The sequence below is a fragment of the Podarcis muralis genome, chromosome 17 (genome assembly GCF_964188315.1).
Source record: "Podarcis muralis chromosome 17, rPodMur119.hap1.1, whole genome shotgun sequence".
Classification (NCBI taxonomy): domain Eukaryota; kingdom Metazoa; phylum Chordata; class Lepidosauria; order Squamata; family Lacertidae; genus Podarcis; species Podarcis muralis.
Window position 1 is genome coordinate 36412776 of NC_135671.1, and position 25174 is coordinate 36437949.

Here is a 25174-nt window from a genome sequence, read left to right on the forward strand (position 1 = left end):
CTCCCCCCGCTTGCTCCCTCTCCAGCCGGAAAATGAAGCAACACTCCGACTGGATGTTTTTCTCCCGCGCTGGGAGGAGACGGGTCTCTTGAACCCGCCACCCACCCGCAGCTCTTCGGCCCGAATCGCTTCTGCGCCCTTCTCCCCAACTTGGATCCGGAGCGCCTCTCCCCGCATTAGCCGCCGGGAGCCCCAGATTATCTACCGGGGGGGGGCTCCAGTCAGGGGGGGGCGGGGGAATGATGTCCCATGACACGAGCGAGAGGCCCCCCAACCCGGAGCCGCCCCCCGCCACGGTCTACGTCCTCGTGGAAGACCCGCGATCCACGGACGCGCTCCAGCTGCTCAGGTGAGAAGGCGCCCCCTGCGCACTTAGGATCGGGAAGAGGATCGGGCGGGGCATCTTCGGCAGGCGCCCCTGGGGAATCCGAGTCGCCTCCCGGATCACTTATCCGTGCAACGGCACTTGTGAATCCCCGTGCAAGAAAGGCCGGCTGCGTTTCCCGCTAGGCTAGCGTTCCAAGGCGCGCGGACGGGACGACTCGTGGGGAGAGGCCCGACGCGTGTTCGCTGTCGCGGTCCAGTTGGCCCCCGACGTGTGAATGGAGCGGCGTGAAAAAAAGAGAACTCTGCTCTTGTGCACAGGGTCAGAAGTGACTCCTGGAGCACTGGCGTTATTGGGAATCGGGGTCTGTGATTTTTTTCTTCTCTCTCTCTCCCCCCACTATAGAAGAGGAAGTGTTGTTTATTGGTTAGGGCTTTTGTAAGTGTCTTGGAGGCAGTGTTAGAAACTGAGATATGAAAGCTAGGAGCTAAATGGCACGTTAAACTTTCTAGGTTGTGGGCGCAACAACAGACTGTCTAGGTGCACTTTTTTAAAACGAGAATACCAAGCTGAAAATGAATGAACTGCAGCTAAAATATGTTCATTTTTCATATGGTCTAGTCCTTCCCTTGCCCCCCCCCCAATATATTCTTAAGAGGGTCTCTTCTCCAGTCTTCAGAGAGTAGCTGGAAGTGGGGAGGCAGAAAAAGGTACAGTGGTACCTCGGGTTACAGATGCTTCAGGTTAGAAACTTCGCTAACCCAGAAATAGTACCTTGGGTTAAGAACTTTGCTTCAGGATGAGAACAGAAATCATGCTCTGGTGGTGTGGCGGCAGCGGGAGGCCCCATTAGCTAAAGTGGTGCTTCAGGTTAAGAACAGTTTCAGGTTAAGTAAGGACCTCCAGAACGAATTAAGTACTTAACCCGAGCTACCTCTGTACTCCTTTCCTTCCCCTCTGCAGTTTTAATCTGAAATCTTAGGCTCAGTACTGCGCCCAGAGCTTAAAAACTCCTCGCACTAATGAAATTCCCTGTCGCAAAATGCGCCTAGAAAAATGGGAGTTTTGAACCCTGCTTGGAGGCCTATATGCAGTCGATAATACTTTCCTGTTTTCAGTTTAAGACACTTTAGCTGTAGACCAGCTGGGTTTAGGAACTGTGCTACCTTTATTTTATTTCCCTCCTTGCAGCGCACGGCATGTGAAACTGCTTTTCATCCGAATGTGGGCTCACCTGGGTTAAGCACAGAGAGCTGGTTCTAATGTCAGAAGCCTGGGCCTTAGGAAGAAGAGTGGAAAGGAGGTGTCTCTGAGCATGTGCCAAAAGCATGTCTCTTACCACCTCTCACCCAGCTGAGGCTGGACTTTCATGACCTAGGGTTAACTATATAACCCCAATGAAAATGAAAACAGAAGACCTAGACCAAACCCCTTAAGGGAATAGGAATTCCCCTGCAAAATCCAGGCCTCTCGGGTTTGGAACAGGGACACAAAAGCTCTGTGTCCTGCCGGCTCCTGGTGTTTTCCCAGCCCGTGGTTTGAATTTGCAGATTATCTGTGTGTTCGTGGTGTGTGTCTGGGGGGCGGGAGGAGAGAGAAGTAGCTCAGTCAGTGACTCATTTTCCTCCTGTTTTGCTGACAGCAGTGCCTCTCTGGGTGCAGTTAGCTCCCAATTCTTCCCTTTTCTGCAAAAACTTTCTGCTGATCTCAACTTTTACCTGCGAACCGATCAGTGCCAGCCTTGGGCTCTCTTGTTGACTGTCGTTCAAATTCCCATTTCTGCTCCGTTCTCCCTGCCCCCAGCCCCCAGGCCCCCTGCCTCAGACTCGAGAGCTGGACTTTTGCTGAGATGTGCACTCTTGGCTCACTGGGCTTTGGAAAAACAACAAATGTAGATGATGGACCTTTGAGACGCAAGTCTGACAATGATGTGGGGAACGGGATAGTGGTCTCTGTTGATCAGGGCAGGGATGGGGAACCTCTGGTCCTCAAGAACATAAGAATGCCAAAGCCCTGCTGGATCAGGCGAAGCTCCAATCTAGGCCAGCAGGACTTCCCCAGCCTGGGGAAGAAGCTCAGAAACAGGATTTGAGTGCAACTGCATTTTCCCTCCCTCCAGTAGAGCTAGAATCATGGCTGTCAACCTTCCCTTTTTTTGCGGGAAATTCCCTTATTCCAGCTCCGTTTCCCGCTGCTTCCCGCTGCTATCCCGGATTGTTAGATATCCCATAGACTGTCCCCGGGACAGGTGAGGCTGCTGATCCCTTATTTTCGAGGCTGCTGGTCCCTTATTTTCAAATCTGAAAGTTGACAGCTATGGCTAGAATATAGCCATCAGGGTTAAAAGACACGTGTATTGCTCGACTACAGCTTCCATTGGCTACATCCCAGACCATTGGCCAGGTGGGAAGACAAATTCCGGGGCCACCTTTGGATAAACCCCAGTAGTTTACCCACATTATGCCTGAAATATGTCTGGGGAGGTGAGTGGGGAAACTGTGGACTTAAGAGTAGATACATTTGTGGCTCGTAAGGTATGGGCAGTTGGATGTGGCCTTGCGAGACTCGGGTTCAGGTCTTACCTTTCTCACAGACTTTGGTTGCAATCCTAACCCCATTCATTTGGAATAAAGCCCCATTTGATTCAGTAGGATTTGCTTCTGAGTAGACAAGGACGCAGGTGGTGCTGTGGGTTAAACCACAGAGCCTAGGACTTGCCGATCAGAAGGTCAGTGGTTCGAATCCCCGCGACGGGGTGAGCTCCCGTTGTTCGGTCCCTGCTCCTGCCAACCTAGCAGTTTGAAAGCATGTCAAAGTGCAAGTAGATAAATAGGTACCGTTCTGGAGGGAAGGTAAACGGCGTTTCTGTGCGCTGCTCTGGTTCGCCAGAAGTGGCTTAGTCATGCTGGCCACATGACCCAGAAGCTGTACACCGGCTCCCTTGGCCAGTAAAGTGAGATGAGCGCCACAACCCCAGAGTCAGTCACGACTGGACCTAATGGTCAGGAGTCCCTTTACCTTTACCTAGACATGGTTAGGGTTGGGCAGGGGTGAAACCAGGCTTTATTTCACCCGGGTCAAAGACCCAGTTTGGCATCTCTGTATGCACACAAATAGGCTGGGAGCCTCAACAGCGCCCCTCTGGACAAAGAAGGCTCCCCCCCCCATAGATACAGCTCTGGATTGGGCTTAGTGAGTCATTCTCTCAGATCCAGTTTGTCCCATCTGCAAAACAGGGATAATACTATATTATTTTAATGTATTGTCATTCCTTCTAATAGGCACTCAGCCACTAAGTTCACTATCAACTGGAAGTGAAACAGAGCAACACAAAAGAAGCTAGTAGCTTCTACATACTGCCAAGGTGAGATGTGGGGAACCTTTCCCCCTTCAGATGTTTGCTGAACTACAACTCCCATCAGCCCCAACCAGTATGACTGATGACCAGGGATGTTGGGAGTTGTAGTTCAGCAATATCTAGTGGCTCAAAGGTTCCCTACACCTGCCCTAGGTATACAAAAGTATATAAATTTGTAAATTTAAACCATAACACCCCTCAAAATGGCCTGACAAGGACTTGTGAGTTTCCAGGATGTATAAAATGTTGAGGTACCGGTTGTGGAGATGAGGGAAAGATTGGAGCTTGGGAGGGGAAAGAAAAAGGGGAATTAAATCATATCCCTTAGAGTAAGCTTCAGAAGCGGGAATCAGGATTGTGGAGTGATGTGACATTTAAACTCCTTGCCTGTATTATAGAGTGATATTACAGAAGGAAGGATTGGGTGGGAGAGGGAATTCTTCTGCTGAGGGTAGCTATGTAGCACAGCAGGAGGCAGCTTGTGGGGTGGTCAAGCAAAGGTATCTGCTTCCCTCCTGCCCATGGGGCTTCTGTTCCTTCCAGGCTGGCTGGAGTCCTCACCTTAAGGAGAGGGAGACACACTGCAACATTTTGTTGCAGGCCCCCCTTGTCTTATTTCAGCCACATGGCGCACTGGGTGATGATCTTTCTCAAATGCAAAAGAAAATGTTTCAGCACGCAAATCACTTTGAAGAATCCTGCGAATTGTGATGTTAAAAATTAAGTTTCAATTTCAGGCGCATCAAAACCTCACTTTTTGTGCCTTCTGCTTTGCAAGTTTTGTCGCTGGTTCCTTCTGGTCCAGCGCTGGTGCCTGGAGATGTTTAGCTGATACAGTTGCCAAGCCAACTAGTCTCTTTTGCAACATCGTTGAGAGCATGTGTTTGTTTTTTTTATCAGTTTGAGCTTTGAGAAACCGTGTTCAAAATACAAAAGTAAAATATTATGATAAATTTACAAGACATAACAGAGACTGGTCTGTTTAAAATCTTGCCTCCGATACAATCCTTCCCATGCCTGCAACTCGTTTCTCTGCTCAGGGTGCGGCGACAACGCAGCAAACGAAGAAGACCTATAGTAACCAGATTGAAGAATCCAGGCGCGGCCCCTTTAAGCAGTCCCTCCCCCCCCTCCCCCGGAGGAAAGGGCGGGGGCCCCTTGGGGGATTGGAATGAAGCCTCCCTGCCGCCCCCTGGCGGCCAGCGGGGCGCACTGCCGAGCCGCTTGCGCTCCCGGGCTCGCTATTAATAGCTTCCAAACGAGGGCGCGTTTGCTGATGCGCCACACGGATTGCGTTTGCTCGTGTGGATTGGGGGAGAGATAAAGGGAGATCGGGGGTGGGGAAGGGGCTCCCTTCGCGGGAAAGCAGCCGGGGCTTCTGGTGGAGAAGGCGCTGCGCGTGTGCGTGCAAGACACACACACACCCAGGGCGGGCTCTGCGTTTGCGCTCCCCTCCTCCCCACGCAGCCGGGGATGCCGGGTTAAAATGCTTCTCCAAAATGGCCCGCACCAGGAAATGCAGCCGCCGCCGCCGCCAGCCCTGGGCAGAGGCCTAAAGTGGGGCAGGGAAGCGAAGGATCGCGGCGCCGGCGGGGAGCTGGTGGAGGAGCAGCCCGTGGCCATCTGGGGAAAAGACGCCGGCAAGGGAGGAGGAGGAGGAGGAGGTGAGCGAGATCCGGGCCCGATCCTAGTTCTCACGGGCTTAGGAAACTCCCAGCAACGCCCCCCTCCTTCCCAACATCGTCTGACCTGGTTGGGGGTGTGTGTTTTTTTGGGGGGGGGAAGAGAAGAGGTGGAGTTGTGGGCTGGGGTTTATTTTCCAGAAATGCGCTTTTACGCAAAACCAGCCGGCATAGCGATCTCCTCTCGCAGCTTCTTATAAACACAGCCCCCTCGCGCATCAATGGACCCAAATAACGACAGGTCGAAGCAAAGCAAAGCAAAAGACATAACGTGACATTTGAGATCCAGATATATATATATTTTAAATGTGCGCCCCCAACAGTCCCAAGTTCGAAATGAATCCCATCTCGTTCAGCGAGTTTGGAGCCCAGCCAAAGATTGCAGGAAGTTTTTTGCCACTCCCCGTCCCTCCCCCGGTTCGTGTCAAGAGAGTGAGAGAGTTGGCTTTTTTGTCGGAAGTTGCTAGTCCACTTGAAGGAGATTGGTGGGGAGGTTTCGTAACTCCTCTACACAGAGCTGGGCAGCGCAGTTTCTGGGAAGAGGAGCTGCTGGGACGTCCACACTTCAAATCTCATCTTTGCTCCTGAGAAGTCATTCAGTGCAGAGATGAGGAACCTCGTGACCCGTAGAGGTAGCAGGAGTCCCATCAGCCATGGCCAAAAACGTCTGCAGGGCCACCGGTTCTCAGCCCCTTCACTAAGTGGCCGCCTGGTGCAATCCTGTGGCTTTTATTGAGAAGTAATGCCCGCCAGGGTCAGTGGGGTTTATTTACACGTTGGCTCTCAAACTTAATCTCAAACTAATCAAGTTACAGGGAACTAGGCAGAGGGCCTTTTCGGTAGTGGCACCTGCCCTGTGGAACTCCCTCCCACCAGATATCAAAGAGAACAACAACTACCAGACTTTTAGAAGACATCTGAAGGCAGCCCTGTTTAGGGAAGCTTTTAATGTTTGATGCATTATTGTATTTTAATATTTTGTTGGAAGCCGCCCAGAGTGGCTGGGGAAGCCCAGCCAGATGGGCAGGGTATAAATAATAAATAATAAATTATTATTATTATTATTAATCCATTCCCGGGAGTCTGTTCGACTCCTGAAACCGTTTGAAAACCAAGGCAAGGCTTCCGATTGGCTACAGGAGCTTCCTGCACTCAAGCGGAAGCAGCATCGGACATTCAGCTTCCGAAAAACGTTCACAAACCGGAACACTTACTTCTGGGTTTGTGGTGTTCAGGGGCCGATCTGTTCGACCACTAAGCCGTTCGAGAACCAAGGTACCACTGTATAGGATTGCAGCTTTGCAGCACCTAACACAATCTGAAAGTGCCATTGAACTCACTGGGACTTACCTCTGAGTAGATATTTATAGAATTGGTGTGCTTGTCTCCCGTCTGCCATATGGTGCTAATAATACTGACCTTTGCAGGAGTGCACAGAAATAATGTTTATCAGTGTTTTGCAAACTTAGGTCGCCAGCGGTTTTTGGACTACAATTCCCATCATCCTTGACCACTGGTCTTGCCAGCGAGGGATGATGGGAGTTGTCGTCCAAAAACAGCTGGGGACCCAAGTTTGGGAAACACCAATTTAGATGAATTGTTTAGGCTGCTGAAACGTGCTATATAAATGCTGTCAGCTGATTAAAGAATTTTAGTTGATTAATTACTGGCTTTTTAACAAGTTGTTTGGTTGGTAAGTTTGATGTACATCAGGCATAGGCAAACTCTAGCCCTCCAGAGGTTTGGGACTACAATTCCCATCATCCCTAGCTAACAGGACCAGTGGTCAGGGATGACGGGAATTGTAGTCCCAAACATCTGGAGGGCCGGAGTTTGCCTATGCCTGATGTACATATTACCAAACCTCATCATAGATGGTGTTTTTTGTGGCAGTGGTGGGAATATATATTGGAGGAAGTCTGAAGTGGACATACAATAGCCTTTCTCAGCCTAATGATCGCCAGATGTTGTAGGCTTGCAACTCCCATATTCCTTGACTATTGGGTGTGCTGACTGGGGCTGATGGGAATTGGAGTCCAACATCTGCAGGGCATCAGGTTCAGGAAGGCTGCTCGTGTTACAACAGCTGAAAAAAAACAACCACCACCATTCATTGTGAGCACAAACTTCCTTCTATTCTATCCCCCCCCCCCCCAATTCTTTGGTAACAGCAGTGTTTATTGCTGTAAAAATAAACACTGCAACAGCTGTAGTTGATGAATCTTCTACTGACAGCTTGCATCCCTAATTGCTGATATTGTCTAAAGCCAGTCGTGAATATCTTTGCCCAAAAGTTGCATGACTGATCCATCCACACACTTAATCAAAAGCAAAGTTCTAATTGAAATGGAGGGGCTAATCCCAGGTTGCAGGTTTTAAAATCAGGTTAAGTGTTTTGTTGCTGTTGGATTGTCTAGTGTGCTCATAAATTGATTACAGCCCAACATTTCCGGTGCGGATAACCCTGAGGATTTCCTTTATGTTGCTGTTCAAATGCTTTCGCACCTGCCCCACAGAATGTACCATATTTTTCGCTCTATAAGACGCACCAGACCACAAGACGCACCTAGTTTTTGGAGGTGGAAAACAAGGAAAAAAATATTCTGAATCTCAGAAGCCAGAACAGCAAGAGGGATCGCTGCGCAGTGAAAGCAGCAACCCCTCTTGCTGTTCTGGCTTCTGGGATAGCTGCACAGCCTGCATTCGCTCCATAAGACGCACACACATTTCCCCTTACTTTTTAGGAGGGAAAAAGTGAGTCTTATAGAGCAAAAATTATGGTACGTCATAGATAGAAGAGCAGCAACTGGAGCTATGTCTTGTGTGAATGGTGCGCAAGGGGAATTGTGGAAAGGTGGTTTTGGAAGGCCATGGTAGCGACTGTGGATAGATAATAATATTAATAATAATAAAAAAAATTATTTATACTCCGCCCTCCCCAGCCAAGGCCGGGCTCAGGGCAGCTAACAAGCAATTATAAAAACAAGTTGAATGAATACAATTTAAAAACAAGATTAGAATACAACTTGAAAACATTGAAACATTAAAATGCAGCCTCATCACAGGAGGAGATAAGACTAGGGAGTCAGAAATAGTGTGTTGTCTGGAGTAATGGCTTCTATGTTGGTTTGGAATGTGGTATCAATGCTTCAGGGGTGCAATCCTATAGGCACTTTCTGGGGAGTAAATCCCCCAGCCGCAGTGGGACATTCTTCCATGTAAACATTTATACGATTATGCCGCTAAGTCTAGAATTTTAAATAGAAAATCAATTCCCTTTAAAAAAAATTTTAAACCCTGCTCTTCTTTAGGGGCCATGTTTTTAATCAGAGTACTTCTAACTGATTGATCAAGCTGATTAGCTAATTAAGCATTTCAGCTCTAATAATAGCTGATATTTATTTACACTGTACAGCAAATTCAGGTGCAAAGAGTGCTTCACATACTCAGTGCACTGATGATGCTGTATATATTGAAAAATCTTTACAGTGGTGCCCCGCAAGACGAATGCCTCGCAAGACGAAAAACCCGCTAGACGAAAGGGTTTTCAGTTTTTTAGTTGCTTCGCAAGACGATTTTCCCTATGGGCTTGCTTGCAAGACGAAAACTTCTTGCGAGTCTTGCGATTTTTTTTGCTCCCCCCCCCTTTTTCTAAAGCCGCTAAGCCGCTATAAACCGCTAGACAAAGAGACTTGTGGAACGGATTATTTTCGTCTTGCGAGGCACCACTGTATTGCTGTAAGCAACAATCCTATGGGATGAGACAGTGTTATTCCTTCAGTACTGCAGACAGGGACCTGTGGTTGAGAGTACTGATTAGCCGAAGGCCTGGTGCTTTCATGGCTGAGCTCAGATCTTGAACTGGAGAAGCCCATCTCCCAGTTCATGGGCTTCTCAAACCACTACACTAGGAAGGGCCAGTCTGTGGCCCTTTAGATGGTGTTGGACTACACCCCCCACTGTCTCTAACCATTGGCCATGTTGGCTGGGTCTAAAGAGAGAACAGCATTGTTTTTGAAAACCCCCAGGCACATTTTGTGACTGGTGCGGGTCCAATGGTGACTGACATCTCCATCTGGCTTCCCCCTCCAACTTTCTTAAGCAGAAGAGCTTATCTATTGCATATATACCCCACCATTTTCTCCATGGAGTACATGGTTCACTCCCCTCCTCAGTTAATCCCCAAAACAACACTGTGAGGTAGGTTGAGAGACTGACTGGCCCACGGTCATCTAGTGAGCTTCATGTCGGAGTGGGGATTTGAACCCTGATCTCCCAGGTCCTCCTCCGACACTCTAACCCAGCCTTTCTCAACCTGTGGGTTCCCAGATGTTGTTGGACTACAACTCCCATCACCCCTAGCTAGCAAGGCCAGAGTTCAGGGATGATGGGAGTTGTAGTCCAACAACATCTGGGGGCCACCCTGGCTTCCTAGAGTACTTCTGCTATGGGGCAGTTCTATAAAATAAAGTAGGTAAATAAATATGGGGAAAGCCAAACATCCCTTAGAGAAGGATCTTAACTGTTTTCCTTGAAGCTTGAATTTGTTTTATTCTGTCTTGTTTTATTTGATGTTTTAACGTGTTGTAAACCACTTTGATATTTTTTTCTTAAAAGTACAAAACAATAGAAATTAAATGAATAATAATAAATCTCACCCCCCCCCCAAAGCACCTCCAGATTCTGTTATGGCGACTGTAACCTAGGTTTAAAATGCCATTTGGTGATTAGTTTATATATCTGAGTTTCTAACACTGAGTTTCTAACACAACAGCACCTGAAGGTTCCTCTTCCCCAGATTTTATGCTATACTGTACTGTACCAGTTCTCTCTCCTCCCCCAATCCAAGTGGGATTAACTTTTGAGGTTACTTACACAGACCAGGTACAGATCGTTTTATTCCAGGAATGCAGACACTTTTGACATTGTGCTAGAGGTGCATATATGTTGATGGGAGGTGTGAAAAGAAAAAGTGTTCTTGTCACAAGTGGGTAAGATGAAACTTGGGAAGGAGATAATGCTGTGGGTCATTTGCCTATTGGTCCAGAAGGTTGACAGGGTGTGTTCATAGGAACCGCTGCATGGCCTGTGGTTCTCTGTGTTGATGCAGGTTGCCTGTGTTGAAATTATTTGTGTAGTTGAGGCAGTTCATTCCTTGTATGTGGTCTGTGACTAGCAATTTTACAAGTAGTACATGACTAATAAGAATACTTCAATGTTTATGTAGTGCTTTCAGGAGTGACATTATAGACCAAACAATCCAGACTTTTAATCTACTGCTGCAGTTTGTTGTTTTATTGTATTTGGCATTCTACATTGTGTGTAGCTCTGAGAGCCAAGGCTGAAGGCCAGCTAATAAATGTTAAAAAGACTGATATATGCATTGCGATGTGGGCCCGCATCCTTATTAAAGCATCAGAACCTGCCTTATATAGAGCTAGAACATGGATCCATGGATCCATCCATATCGTCTATGCCAGGGGTCTGCAACCCGCGGCTCCTTTGCCGCGGCTCCGGGGCGGATACTAGCGAGGGGAGGAGGCGCATTGTGCGCCCCGACACTCCCCACTGTGGCGGGCGCTGTACTGGCTGTGACGTCGCATGGGGGCGGTGCGTGCGTTAGTCACGCACCGTCCCCACGTCACCTTCCCGCCCGCTGTCAGATCGGAGGGCAGCGGCGCGCATGCTTTAAATGTCGCAATGGTTTTGCAGCTCCCAGGTTTTTTTCCCTTTGGAAACGGGTCCAAGTGGCTCTTTTTGTCTTAAAGGTTGCAGACCCCTGGTCTATGCTGACACCAAATCTTCAAGGTATCAGGCAGCGGGGATTGAATTAGGCACTTTGCAAACCAAGGCGCTGCAAGGCAGATCAACACCATACATTGAAAGCCCATCCAATGCCCCTTCAAAGCACTTGGCTTATCCCACAGAGTCCCGGGAACTATAGTTTTCCACACAAGCTACAATTCCCAGCACCCTTAATGAAGTACAGTGTTGGATGTGCTTTATGGATCTTCTCACAGTCCCTGTGCTATCAGATGCATGTTGGACAACAATGGTAGTGTTGGAATAGGAATGTATACACTGAGGAGGAACCTAGGAAGCAAGGCAACTCCATATCTGTGCCAAGCTTGGTGGAGTTACCAAACTCCTCTAGTTTACTCTTTTGAAGTACAGTGGTACCTTGGGTTGCAAACACCTTGGGTTACAAACACTTTCGGGTACAGACTCCGCTAACCCAGAAGTAGTACCTCAGGTTAAGAACTTGACCTCAGGGTGAGAACAGAAATTGTGCGGCAGCAGCGGGAGGCCCCATTAGCTAAAGTGGTACCTCAGGTTAAGAACGGACCTCTGGAATGAATTAAGTTCTTAACCAGAGGTACCACTGTATGTAGGTACCATCATGTGGAAACAGGTGGTCATTAAGTACCCTTGTCCCAAGCTCTTTAGGGCTTTTGTAGGTGGGAACCAGCACTTCTGATTGAACCGAGAAACTCACTGGTAGCCCAGGGTAACTGTTTCAAAACTCCAGTTACAGATGGGTAGCCGTGTTGGTCTGCCATAGTCAAAACAAAAAAAAATCCTTCCAGTAGCACCTTAAAGACCAACTAAGTTAGTTCTTGGTTTTCGTGCATGCACACGAAAGCTCATACCAAGAACTAACTTAGTTGGTCTTTAAGGTGCTACTGGAAGGAATTTTTTTTGTTTCAAAACTGGCATGATATATTATACTCCATACTGCTAGCCCCAGTCAAGCAACGGGCTGCTGTATTTTGCACTACCTGTGAATTTGTCAGTCTTAAAAGGTGCCATAGGATTACACTGTAGGTGGAACCGCCTGCCACACGTCTCGGTTATTGCGATGTTCAGCCATGTACATGCATCCCACAAGGAGTGGGAACCTAGAGGCTGAGGGATGACGAGGCAGAGCCAAGAAGCCCCTGGCTGAAATCTTGCCCTTTGCCAGAAACTCCAAAGCTTTAAGCTAGAAGCTTTACAGTTCTGTAACTGTAAAGTTACTCTACTGCACAGAACTCTACAGTCCTGTGGTTCTATGAAGGAGAATGCTATCAATGGCTATTAGCCATGAATAATGGCTATGTTCCATCTTCACTGTTGAAGGCAGTCTGTCTCTGAATACCAGTTTCCAGGAATCACAAATGTTGTTGAGCTCAGGTCCTGCTTACAGCCTTCTCAGGGGTGTCTGGGTGACATTTGTGAGAACAAGAAGCTGGCTTGAGGCAGACAGCTCCACCTCCAGCTCACCCCCCAAATCTAGGGATGATACTGCTGACCAACACTGCAGGGTTGTCGCAAGGATTCAGGTACTGTACATGGATGTTCTTTTGAACACCTGAAATGTCCTTTATTGAAAGGCCAGAGGTTATTGCTGGAAACACTGTGGATAATTTTTAATTTTAAAATACACCATTGGTATTTTTTTAGGGGAGCTGTTAACCCTGCTAGAGTTGAAGAAAAGCAGTCCTGTTAGGAAGATGGGACAAGGTGGCTGGGAGAGGCCAGGTCTAACCCTATATCTGGGTTTGCAAACACAACAACCCCACGTTTCTTAGTTCTGTGGGTGGGATTCTCACTCCTTTCTCCCAAGTTCAGCCCCAATACTGCTACTTTCTTTTTATTATGACATTCTGTGCAGTCCGTAGTCGTGAAAGTCTCTTTCGCTTCTTGATATTTGGCACACCAAAGCCTTTCTGTTTTGGTGAGCTTCACAGCCGAGTGGTGATTTGAATCTGGGTCTCCCAAGTCCTCGTTCAGCATTCTAATCCCCACAGCACCAGGAGGGGCCTGGGTGGTGGGGCAAAGCTTGTGGAGATACTTCCCAACGTCACTGGGCAGGGCAGGTAGCCATGGGGCTGTGGCCATATGAACACACTGACACAGCCCTTCCACTCTTTCTGTTATGCCCACACAGCCCTGGCATCGCTGCTCCTCTGTCTGCTCCAGCCTCATCTTGATAAATTGCAATAAAGTCGGTTTTGGGAGGTGATCTCTGTGCCGCTGTCCCATTGTGGCTGCTGTCGTATGCCACGCAGACTTAGGTGTGGGCGTTCCACATTCCCATTGGTTCAGCCTTGCTGTGTGAAACAGGACTAAGCTGTACTCTACAGAGATTTAAGGAAGGGAGGAACCTGAGCTTACACTGCCGACTGTGGTGGGCGACATGCAGTAAAAGATGGCATCAAGCAAGTCAAGAGAAACTGCAAGTGTTGGTATACTGCATTTTTTGCTCTATAAGACTCACTTTTTCCCTCCTAAAAAGTAAGGGGAAATGTGTGTGCGTCTTATGGAGCGAATGCAGACTGCGCAGCTATCCCAGAAGCCAGAACAGCAAGAGGGATTGCTGCTTTCACTGTGCAGCGATCCCTCTTGCTGTTCTGGCTTCTGAGATTCAGAATATTTTTTTTTCTTGTTTTCCTCCTCCAAAAACTAGGTGCGTCTTGTGGTCTGGTGCGTCTTATAGAGCGAAAAATACGGTACTTACAATAGCCTTTTCCCCATTCCAGTTGTTTTGAACTACAACTCCCATCAGCCCCAGCAGGCAAGGCCAAGGATCAGGGGAGTGGTAGTTCAGAACATCTTTGGTGCACCAGTTTGGGAGAACACCCGTCTGCTACATGAACAGTTGTTACTACAAGAATTCTGGCTTTCTTCCTCAAAAGATCTACATTTGCTACCAAGACTGAATATGAACAATTTGAACAACAGTTCTCAAAACATACAGCGAGAGTGCAGCAAATAAAAAGGCACAGTCCATCAAAACAATAAATGTAGCAGGCAGGCTTTTTAAAAAAAGACAAAGGTCCATTGCAGCAGCAGTAGAGAGGTCTCTGAAAAGCCATGTTTGCCAGGGCATCTAAAAACACTCTCCGTCTGGAGCCACAACTGAAAAGACCCTGCATTGCTGGGGGGTTGGACTAGATGACCCCCTGGTACCTTCCAACTATTATTCTATGATTTCATGACCCTGCGCCCCTGCTCTTTCTGGAAATCTGCTATATTTCCGTCAGTGAGGAACACACAGAGCAGACCACTGGCATTGACACAAGGTGGGTGTGAGTGGGATGAGCATATTGAGAGAAGGCCGTCCCTAATGTACTTTTACAATGCAGCTTTCCAGATACAAACAGTGTCCTAACTTAAACCTGGAAATGAGTAGTCAATCAGTGCAGATTGGACAAGACTGGAATAATATGCGCTGACTGACCTGGTCCAGGTAGCAGTCCAGTGGTGGCATTTCTGCACCTGTTGAATGTTAGGAATGTTTCCTCTTGTCAGTTCCATGTAGAGCATGTTTCAGTAGTCCACTGTGAAGATTGTGAACGGCCCTGGACAAGTCAGATGTCTCCAGAAAAGGGCACAGCTTGCCTCCTCAGCAAAGCTGGTTAAATGCATGTTTTTCTCTGTATAGAGAGAGGCTGAGTTGGGTCTGTGTCTCAGCCTGTTGTCCGAGATAACAGCCCTTGCAGTTCAAAGAGAACTCGCCTTTCTGACCCCGTGTCCTTTGTATTTTTCTTCCAACAGCTTCAACTCCCTCCTTCCAGAGTCTGGGATTGTGGCTGACATTGACCTGGAGAATATCCTCTCGCTGAGCAGTGACAACTTCTACGAACTGAAGAGCCAGCCCATTGGAGTCAGGTAAGGAGCCAGAGGGCCGCCATCTTTGAACCGCCTTGTAAGCTTGAGGGGAGGCCCTCTGGGCTGCGGCGGGGAGAGAAGGGGAAGGCTTTCCGAATACCCCAAGATCACCTTGAGGTCAGTCTGGATGATTTGCTTGATCTGCTGCTGTTGCGCAAGTGAATAAGGGAAACAAAGACGGACTATCCTTTCCCAGGTTTCCTCACGTTTGGATCCTTGTGGTGCTTCTGCTACCCCTCCCTGGGGCAAAAGGATGTGTAGGTGCCTCCATTATTTTTGCATTGATGATCCTTAGAGCAGCATGGTGGCTCATTTAAGGACTTCAGCCTCCTAGGGAGAGGAAAAGAGGCAAGATGACGTCAGGTCAGGCTAAGCTATGGTTTCTTGCCCACGTCTCCAGACAGAATTGCTGCCCTTGCTGAAGATTCTAATATGGTGGCGCCTTGGTTCTCAAACTTAATCCGTTCCAAAACCAAAGCGTTCCAAAACCAAGGCGCACTTTCCCATAGAAAGTAATGCAAAACAGATTAATCCGCTCCAGACTTTAAAAACAACAATCCCTAAAGCAGCAATTTAACTTGAATTTTACTATCTAACGAGACCATTGATCCATAAAATGAAAGCAGTAATCAATGTACTGTACTATAAAATAAATAAGGTGGTATTGTAGATGATAAAAAATATATTTTTTTCTTACCTGCACTGATGATAGTCATTGTTTGGATAGGGGGCTTTTATCCATTTCCACAGCCACAAAATCAATCCATCAGTAGCTGGACTGGGTTCCACACAGTCACAAAAACAAATTAACCGAAAAAGCCACAAAAGCTCAAATTAAATATCAAAAACAAAAGCTCCAAACTTAATCCGTTCTGGAAGTCTGTTTGACTTCCAAAATGTTCGAAAACCAAGGCACAGCTTCTGATTGGTGCAGGTGCCCCAGAAACAATAGCCGACAGCCGCATCGGACATTTGGCTTCCGAAAAACGATCGAAAACTGGAACACTTCCAGGTGTTTGAGAACCAAGGTACCACTGTATAGGGGAATGCACATATTTAGGAAATGGCCGAGACTTCTGCTGACACAGCTGGATTTTATTTTTTTGTCCTTGCTCAGGAGACCTAGAAGGAAGCTTCCTTATTTGAAGCAGAAGTTAAATTCAGACTGCTTGGGCATTTTCTCCAGTGTAGCGTGGTAAACACTGGATTTTCATAAAGGCCCCAAATGGTTCTTGGGAACAGTTGTGAGGGATTTGTATCCCGGATGTTTCCTTGCACACATGAGGGAACCCTTTTCCCTTGGTGGCCTGGCATTATGGACTTATACTTTGTCCCTGAGGTTCCTATCCTGACCCCATGTCCTCTGTTCCTTTATGAGTCTCTCTGTACAAACGTCTCACTGAGCATGGTGTACAGGCAGCGACCATTCTATTATTATTATTATTATTATTATTATTATTATTATTATTATTATTACTACTACTACTACTACTACTACTACTACTACAGTATTATTATTTATTTTCTTTTTTATACATTTCAATAATTTTACAGTCATTTTACCATTTCAAAACTCGACTTCCTTCCCCCTCTTCCTGCGGTTCTTTAAATTTATTTTTTATATTTTCTGTATATTCCAAATTAACTTAATTTACTCATTTAGTCATCTCCTTTAAATATATACTCTTATAAAACTGCAGGTTGTTGCAACAATCCTGCCAATGTTCTTATCTGTTTACAGTTTATTTGTAAATATAAATATTTCCATTCTTTTATAAAAAGTTTATCTTGATTTCTTATTTTTCCGGTAAGTTTTGCCATTTCTGCGTATTCCATAAGTTTTTGTATCCATTCTTCTTGCACTAGGACTTCTTTCCATTTTTTGGGCAAGTAGCATTCTTGCCGCTGTAGTCGCATACATGAATATATTTCTATACAGTTTGGGTAGTTCTGTCCCTATAATTCCCAAAGGAAGGCTTCTGGGTTTTTTTAAAGGCGGTAACCATTTTGCATGGAGCTTCCCATGTGTGCAACAGCAAAAGTCGGGGATTGCCTGTCAATTGGTCTGGGTTTGGTAGGCACTGACTGTAGAAGCTGGCTGTTGTTCTCTGACCCATGTTCACCTTTGGACTTAGTGAGGCAGGCAGCCGTCTGATGCAATGCAAACAGCGGGGAGGGAAGCAAACAAGACGGGGGAAATTCCCCTTCTCTGCCAACCTATGGCTGTCTCCTGCAGCCAATTCCTCAGAGCACAGGCAACAGAGTAATAAAAAATTCATTAATGATTGGAATAAATTTATAATTTACATGGAAAAAAGTTTAGGAAATATTAAAATAACAGTAGGTATAACATAGAACCTGTGAAGTGAAAAAACGGTTGAAAAAAGGAACTGCAAGAATGTTACTAATGTGTTATAGCTCAAATCGTGGTGGAGGGAAGTCAGATCGACGATATGATAGGATATGATAAGAACCAGTACTTTTGGAGAATGTATTTATGTATTGGTATTTGTTGTTTAGTGATTTTTATTTTTCCCCCCTCTTTCTTTATTGGTTTGTTTGTGGTTTTAAGATATTGTATGCTGGTAATAAAATTTGTTAAATAAAAAAAAAATTAAAAAAAATTTCCTCAGAGCACAAGATCTGCAACTGGCTCATAGAGCATCAGTTTTGCATGCAGAATTTCCCACATCAATCCCTGGCATCTCCAGGTGGAGCTAGGAGTAGGTAGAGTCATGTCTGAAACCCTCGAAAGCTGTTTGCAGTCAGTGCAGACAACAGTGAGCTAGGTGGACAACAGTGAGCTAGGTGTTCAACAGTGGAATTTGCTGCCAAGGAGTGTGGTGGAGTCTCCTTCTTTGGAGGTCTTTAAGCAGAGGCTTGACAACCATATGTCAGGAGTGCTCTGATGGTGTTTCCTGCTTGGCAGGGGGTTGGACTCGATGGCCCTTGTGGTCTATTCCAACTCTAGGATTCTATGACCAACAGTCTAGCTTCCTAGTGTAATAAACGAAAATCTGCAATAAACAAAATTCTGCCCTTATTCCCTTATGGGGGACACAAGAGCCCTTAGAGAGTCCTTTGCAGGTTCTCCATGGTCGTTACAGGAATTTAGTAATGTTACAGGAATTTAGTAATCACCATTTCAAAGGGTGACAGATTACCAGGAAAGGCAATCAGACAAGGCATTATCAGATAACCAGGGAGACAGGAAAAACAACAACATTCAAATTTCTGTTATAGACCGCCTTTTCTGTGATGTATGTATGATGTATGGAGGGGTGGTCTGGAGCTCCAGGGCAGGGAATTTAAAATGTCTATATAAGGGCAGGCACACCTTGGTTCTGGTCCTCCTCCATCCAAGGAGCACCCTGTTGCAACAGATCAATAAAGATCAGGCTTACTAGCTGCTTTGCTTCTCAATATTATTTGGTTGGCCTCTGTTATTCTCTCCTACCAATAGGGAACCCGTGTAAGGATTCTAAATGGGCTTTTGGGTACCCCATGAGAGAAAAAGAGCATATTTTGTTTACAACAAGGGTGAGGGAATGCCACAGTTTTTCAACTGGCATAGTGGTGTTTTTTTTTACCAGTAGACCATTTTTTTAACAACCTCTTCCTTGCAGGATGTGGGCAGGGGCTGCTTAAAGAGAGAGAGAGATTCAGAGTTATTGGTTGCAGAGCAGGGAAGGAGAACAATGCAGGGAGATTAGGTGTGTTGGAGGAGAAGGGTTGGGGGCTGCAGTTAAAGGACTATGACCGGTGAGTGGAGATAGGCCCTTAATCACAGGGATCTGCCGTTCTTGTGGCTAATTATTAAGCAGAAATTGACCACATATCTTTGAGTTTCTTCCTCACATCCAAGGGGGCCTGAAAATGTTCCTCCCTCTCTCCCCCAGCCCTTTTTTTCTTTCGTGAAGCTCTCCTACCTCATCCTGCATTTCCGGGTGTTTCAGTCCGATGATCTGCAGATCAGCTGCAGTTATGTTGTACTCTGTCCCTGTTACGGATTAGGACATACTCCCAGCACAATGATCAAAGCAGCCAAGCTTGTTCATTTATTTTGTTACTGTATGGATAGTTAATGGAATGTCCAATCCTTTAATGGCACCCACAATTACTTGTTTAATTTATATATGCAAAGGTGGCCTGCTTATTCATAATAATATACAGTCATACCTCGGGTTACAACCGCTTCAGGTTCCGTTTTTTCGGGTTGCGGACTGCCGAAACCCGGAATTACCGGAATGGGTTACTTCCGGGTTTCAGCAGTTGCGCATGCGCAGAAGCGCTAAATCACGCTTTGTGCATTTGCAGAAGCGCTGAATCGCAACCTGCGCAGACGCGGGTTGCGAATGCTGCAGGTTGCGAATGTGCATCTCGCACGGATCACTGTAATAATAATTCATAATAATTTATATATATCCCACCCACCTGGCTGGGTTTCCCCAGCCACTCTGGGTGGCTCCAACTGAATATTAAAATACAGTGTTAAACATTAAAAACTTCCCTAAGCAGGGCTGCCTTCAGGTGTCTTCTAAAAGTCAGATAGTTGTTTATTCCCTTGACATCTGATGGGAGGGCGTTCCACAGGGCAGGCGCCACCACCGAGAAGGCCCTCTGCCTGGTTCCCTGTAACCTCACTTCTCGCAGTGAGGGAACCGCCAGAAGGCCCTCGGAGCTGGACCTCAGTGTCCGGGCTGAACGGACCTCATCAGCCTCTGTGCTCAGGGCCGTCTCTGTTGCAGCACTCTGGATGTGGAACTCTTTCCCACTGGACATACGGTGGTCCCCCATGTCAGTAGGTCACCGTCAAGTCAAGATGTACTTTTTCGTTCAGGTCTGTGGAGGTGACTGATTTATAGAACTGATTTATAGTCCCTTCTGCTGGGTTGTGGGTTCATGACAAGTTTTACAAGTTTCTATGTTTTATTTGATTTGTTGCTTTTGTAATGAAAATGTTGTCAGCTGCCTCGGGAACTTCTGGGTTCAAGGGCAGGTAATAAGTCCAATAAATAAATAAATAAAATCAATAAGACAAAGCCCATTCTTATAAATTGTCTGTGTAGTTTTTAAAGCTAGAATGAAACTCCTGGCACTTGTTCAGTCTCCACTCACATAACTTACTTACTTACCACCTCCTCTTTTTAAATAACAGAAATGAAGACAAGCCTTAGTATTTTGTAGACTGGAAAGAAATTAGACTTTGTGATCTTTATTATTATTATTTTTTGTAAAGTTTTATTATTTCATTTTATAATGTGTATGAGAGAGAACATTTATAACAACAGGCAAATTAAAAGATGAAAAACAAAAATATAAAATAAGCATTTAGAATGAGATCATCAAGTCTAGTTCCAAATCTGTCACGCTTGTGACGAGGGTTGTCTTGAAAATGATGGTTTTGATATAAAAAGTATCTGGAGGTTCTAGCCTTTGTTGAAATCTCAAATTATTATTATAATAATAATAATAATAATAATAATAATAATAATAATAATAATAATAATTATTATTTATGTGCCACCCATCTGATTTGGGTTGCCCCAGCCATTCTGGGCGGCTCCCAACAAAATATTAAAAACACAATAAACGTCAAACAGTAAAACCTTCCCGATACAGGTCTCTGGAAAGTCAAATAGTTGTGTATTTCCTTGATGTTTACTGGAAGAGTAGCTCTGCAGGAGCAAGCCATGAGAAACAGAGCTGAGTTGGAATCCGTCTTTTTTATTTTTTAAAAAATTGATTTTACAAATTCATTCACACAAATAATATTCTTGCAAATATTAGAATTTTTAAAATTCTAATTATTTAAAGCCTGCCAAAGAGTGGAATCATTGTTGATTGACAATGTGGAATTCAACACTGCCCTCCTCCAGTCATTCCTTCTGTGCAAGCGGAAGAAGGGGAGAGCCCCTTTAAACTGAGAGCTGAGTTCTGCCCATGACATCAGTTCTAGAGGGCAGGTTTCAAGGCTACCTGCAAGCAATTAACAACAACACACAGAGAGAGAGAGGATTTGCAAGGTGTGACAGATTGTTGGGAGAACGATTTCCATGGTGACGCTGTAGGGAACAATCTTTGGGAAACGGCATTGCCCAGGTCGGAGAAGCAATGCTTCAAATGGTTTTTAGATGGAATTGCACACTGGAGAAATGGGACGTGGGTGGCGCTGTGGGTTAAACTGGTGTGCCTGCTTGGGCTTGCCAATCAAAAGGTCGGCAGTTCGAATCCCCGCGACGTTGCTCGGTCCCTGCTCCTGCCAACCTACCAGTTCGAAAGCACACAGTGCAAGTAGATTGATAGGTACCACTCTGGCGGGAAGGTAAATGGCGTTCTCATGCGCTGCTCTGGTTTTGCCAGAAGCAGCTTAGTCATGCTGGCCAAATGACCGGAAAAACTCTGCGGAAGAGGACAAATTCCAGCTCCCTCAGCCTTTAAAGCGAGATGAGCGCTGCAACTCAGAGTCATTCGCGACTGGACTTAATTGTCAGGGGTCCCTTTACCTTTACACGCTGGAGAAACTCTCCTCCATATCCAAAACAGACTCCCACTCTTGCTGGAAGAGTAGGGCAAGCAAAGGAACATATTGCCAGCTATGGTGGGAATGTTCTGCAGTGGCATGCTTTGGGGATAATGTTTTTGAAGAACTTGATACTTTATTACAGGCCTGAATCTCTTGCTTATACCCTCCGTGTTTCTCGTGAAAAAGATCATGAGCAGATATGGGGAACTTGTGACCCTCCAAAAGTTGCTGGACTACAACTCCCATCAACCCTGGCCATTTGCCATGATTTCTAGAGCTGATGGGAGTTTCAGTTCAGCCAAATCTGGTGGGCCACAGGTTCCCCATGCCTGAACTTGAAGGGAAAATGTATTTCTGTTCCATATTAAAAAAAGGAAAGCTTGCATAATTTAACGTTTATCCAAATGAAATTCAGTAACATCAGCTTCCCCCTACCTATGGCCTCCATTTATGTTTTTCAACTTCTTAGAGACACAGGATGGCGATATTTAACCTTTAACCTTTAACCGAACCCAGTGCAGAACTCTGAATGTAGAAAACAATTTTTTCTTTTAAAAGAACTTTACCAACTCATGGAACTGTTGTCTGACAACAAATGGATTAGAATCTCAGCATTAAGTATTCTATTGACATTCAACATTAAATTCTCCTGTTCGGTAGGTTTTTATTTCTATTCCATCTCTGAGGCTGACCTCCCAGTTTTATATATTTTTTAAAAATAGTAGTAACATAGCTTTTGACTGCCTGTTGTGTTCTGTATCCAGGTTGTGTCTAGGGCAGGGAATCTTGTCACTACAGTGGTACCTCTGGTTGCAAACAGGATCCGTTCCGGAGGCCCGTTTGCAACATGAAAAGAACGCAACCTGCAGCAGCGCATTTGTGCACGCGTGGGTTGCGACTCGCCGCTTCTGCGCATGCGCATGATGTTATTTTGCAATTCTGCGCATGCGCGAGCAACAAAACCCGGAAGTAACCCTTTCCCGTACTTCCCGGGTCACTGCGGGACGTAACCTGAAAGAACGTAACATGAAGCAACTGTAACATGAAGTATGACTGTAGTTTCATTACAGGAGTGTGCAGAACCCTGGTACAGTGGTATCTCCGGATGCGAATGGGATCCGTTCCGGAGCCCCGTTCGCACCCAGAAGCAAATGTAACTAGCGGTGGCACGTCTGCGCATGCGCGTGCTGCTTTTCGCCGCTTCTGCGCATGCGCGTGACATCATTTTTAGTCTCTGCGCGTGCGGCGAAACCCGGAAGTAACACGCTCAACATGAAGCATATTCACCCTGAGGTATGACTGTAGTGAGATTTCCTTGATGGCTGCTGAATCTTCTCTCTCTCCTTCCTCTGTTCCGGCAGCCCTCCAAGTGCCCCAGCTCAGGGTCCCGCCATGTCGTCCCGCGTGCTTCTCCGGCAGCAGCTGATGCGGGCGCAGACGCAGGAACAGGAGCGCCGGGAGCAGCAGCAGGCGGCACAATTCACTCCGGCGCCCCCGGCGCCTTCCACGCCCGCAATTTCCATGAGCCCCCTCGCCCGCCCTGCCCCTGCCCAGGTTCCTGTGGAGGTACTGAAGGTGAGTCGGAAGGAGAGAGGAAGTCCAGGAGGGGTGGCAGTCGGCTCTGATCTTGCCCGGAGGGACTGTGTGGCAGGAGGAGGGCTGTGTGGCCTAGTGGTGGGGGCATTTCCTTCTTTGGGGGTGGGATGCTACAGCACTGTAACAGGGAAAAGTGCAAGAAGGCCATGAAATGGTTGATGGCTTTAAACACAGCTTGAGCTGGCTGGCATAAGTCATCATTGAAACGTCTTTCTGCTGCGTGCTTGTGGTACCATTGAGGTTAGCGCTCCCAGCTCCTGCCAACCTAGCAGTTCGAAAGCACGTCAAAGTACAAGTAGATAAATAGGTACCACTCCAGCGGGAAGGTAAATGGCGTTTCTGTGCACTGCTCTGCTTCGCCAGAAGTGGCTTAGTCATGCTGGCCACATGACCCGGAAGCTGTACGCCGGCTCCCTCCGCCAATAAAGCGAGATGAGCGCCGCAACCCCTTAGTCGGTCACGACTGGACCTAATGGTCCCTTTACCCTTTACCTTTACTTTATCAACATGGTGCACCTCGCAATGCTTTGGGCTATAACTCTCCTCATCGCTTTGAGCTCAGCCTGGCTCAAGGGATGGGCAGAAGGATCCCATGGAAGAGCCAGCAGCATGCTCCAAGGCAGGGATGGTCCAGAACATCTGGCAAGCACATAGGCTGCCCCTGCAGTTGCTCCTTATTCTTTGAAATGAACACTTCTCCCTCATAAGTGCAGAGGCTGAGCTTCAGTCACTTGAGTTCTGGCTGGCTGGCGTTCTTTTTCCTGTGGCTAATGGCCCTTCTCTTCTCACCTCTGAGCTCAGGTCCAGACCCACCTGGAGAACCCCACCAAGTATCACATCCAACAGGCGCAGAGGCAACAGGTGAAGCAGTATCTCTCCACTGCCATGGGCAGCAAGATAGCAACACAGGCTGTAGCTGGGACCAGTCCGGGAGCCTCCACCTGCTCCCCACAGGCTGCCTCTGCTCCTGAGCCCCAACATGGTTTGGCCAAGCAGCCGGGAGTGGCAGGGGGTCCTGGCAGTGCCCCCAATAGCCCCATGGCTATGCTGAACATTGGCTCCAGCTCTGAGAAAGAGGTGAGTAAAACTCTTATCTCAATTACCTTTCGTTTGTCCCTCCCTCCTTGCTTTTTTTAAAGACTTCTGATTAAGGTCTCATATCTCAGGGCTATCTGCTTCCCTTTTAAAAATTAGATTGATGATGTAATTGATGAGATCATCAGCCTGGAATCCAGCTACAATGATGAAATCCTTAACTACGGAGGCCTACAGATGCCCAGCACTGTGAGTAGCCTTTTTTGTGGGTTCTTGGCAGAGGCGTGATTGTGGGGGGAAGTGGGATTTAAAATGGATCAGAACTTCCAGCCATAGCTAGCACAACTTACAGGGCTGTCAACTGATATTTTTTTTTTTTCAAAAACAGTTCATTGATTTAATCTCCTCTGTTGCATTAATGGGTGGAAGTTAATAAATCTTACTTATGCAGAGAAACTTTTCAGCTTCTGCTTTCGTCAGCAGCTCTGATAAAAATGAGAGGATGCTGTTGCTGAATAAATTTCTCCTTTGTTAATCGCAGTAGCATATATCTTGTTTTAAGCAAATCCCCAAAGGGACCTGGAGCCAGCTTGTGTGTAGCGCTGTTGGGTGAATTGTAATACACTGAAGAGCAGAGAGCTGGCAAGGTGGTGTGAGAGCCCTGTGGCCTGGAGGCCTTGCCCACTTCTCACTTGGGCCAGTCTTATCCATGTGAAAGTAAGTCGAACTCGTCCTATGATTATATGCAGCTGCCAGTCTCTGGAAACCTCCTGGATGTGTACAACAACCCAGGAATGATGGAGCCAGCTGTGACAGTTAGCAACTCCTGCCCGGCTGACCTGCCCAATATCAAGAGAGAGATGTCAGGTACTGGGGGTTCTTGCAATCCAAACCATCAGGGCTCCGCAGAAATAAGACGCTGTACAGCTGGGAAGGGGTAGAGACTTCAGAGTCATCCCTGACCATCATTTTTGTGGCTTATGTGTCTTCCTTAGCAG

General features: G+C 46.7%; 1 protein-coding gene across 1 annotated transcript in view; it reads left to right on the forward strand.

Moving 5' to 3' along the window:
- TFE3 (transcription factor binding to IGHM enhancer 3) overlaps positions 1-25174 on the forward strand; it is a 33604-nt gene continuing 8430 nt past the window's right edge. The window contains 6 exon segments of the mRNA XM_028711902.2: positions 1-349; positions 14906-15019; positions 22907-23120; positions 23943-24218; positions 24336-24425; positions 24926-25043. Of these exon segments, the coding sequence (XP_028567735.2) occupies positions 240-349; positions 14906-15019; positions 22907-23120; positions 23943-24218; positions 24336-24425; positions 24926-25043 (922 nt within the window). The 5' untranslated portion in view covers positions 1-239.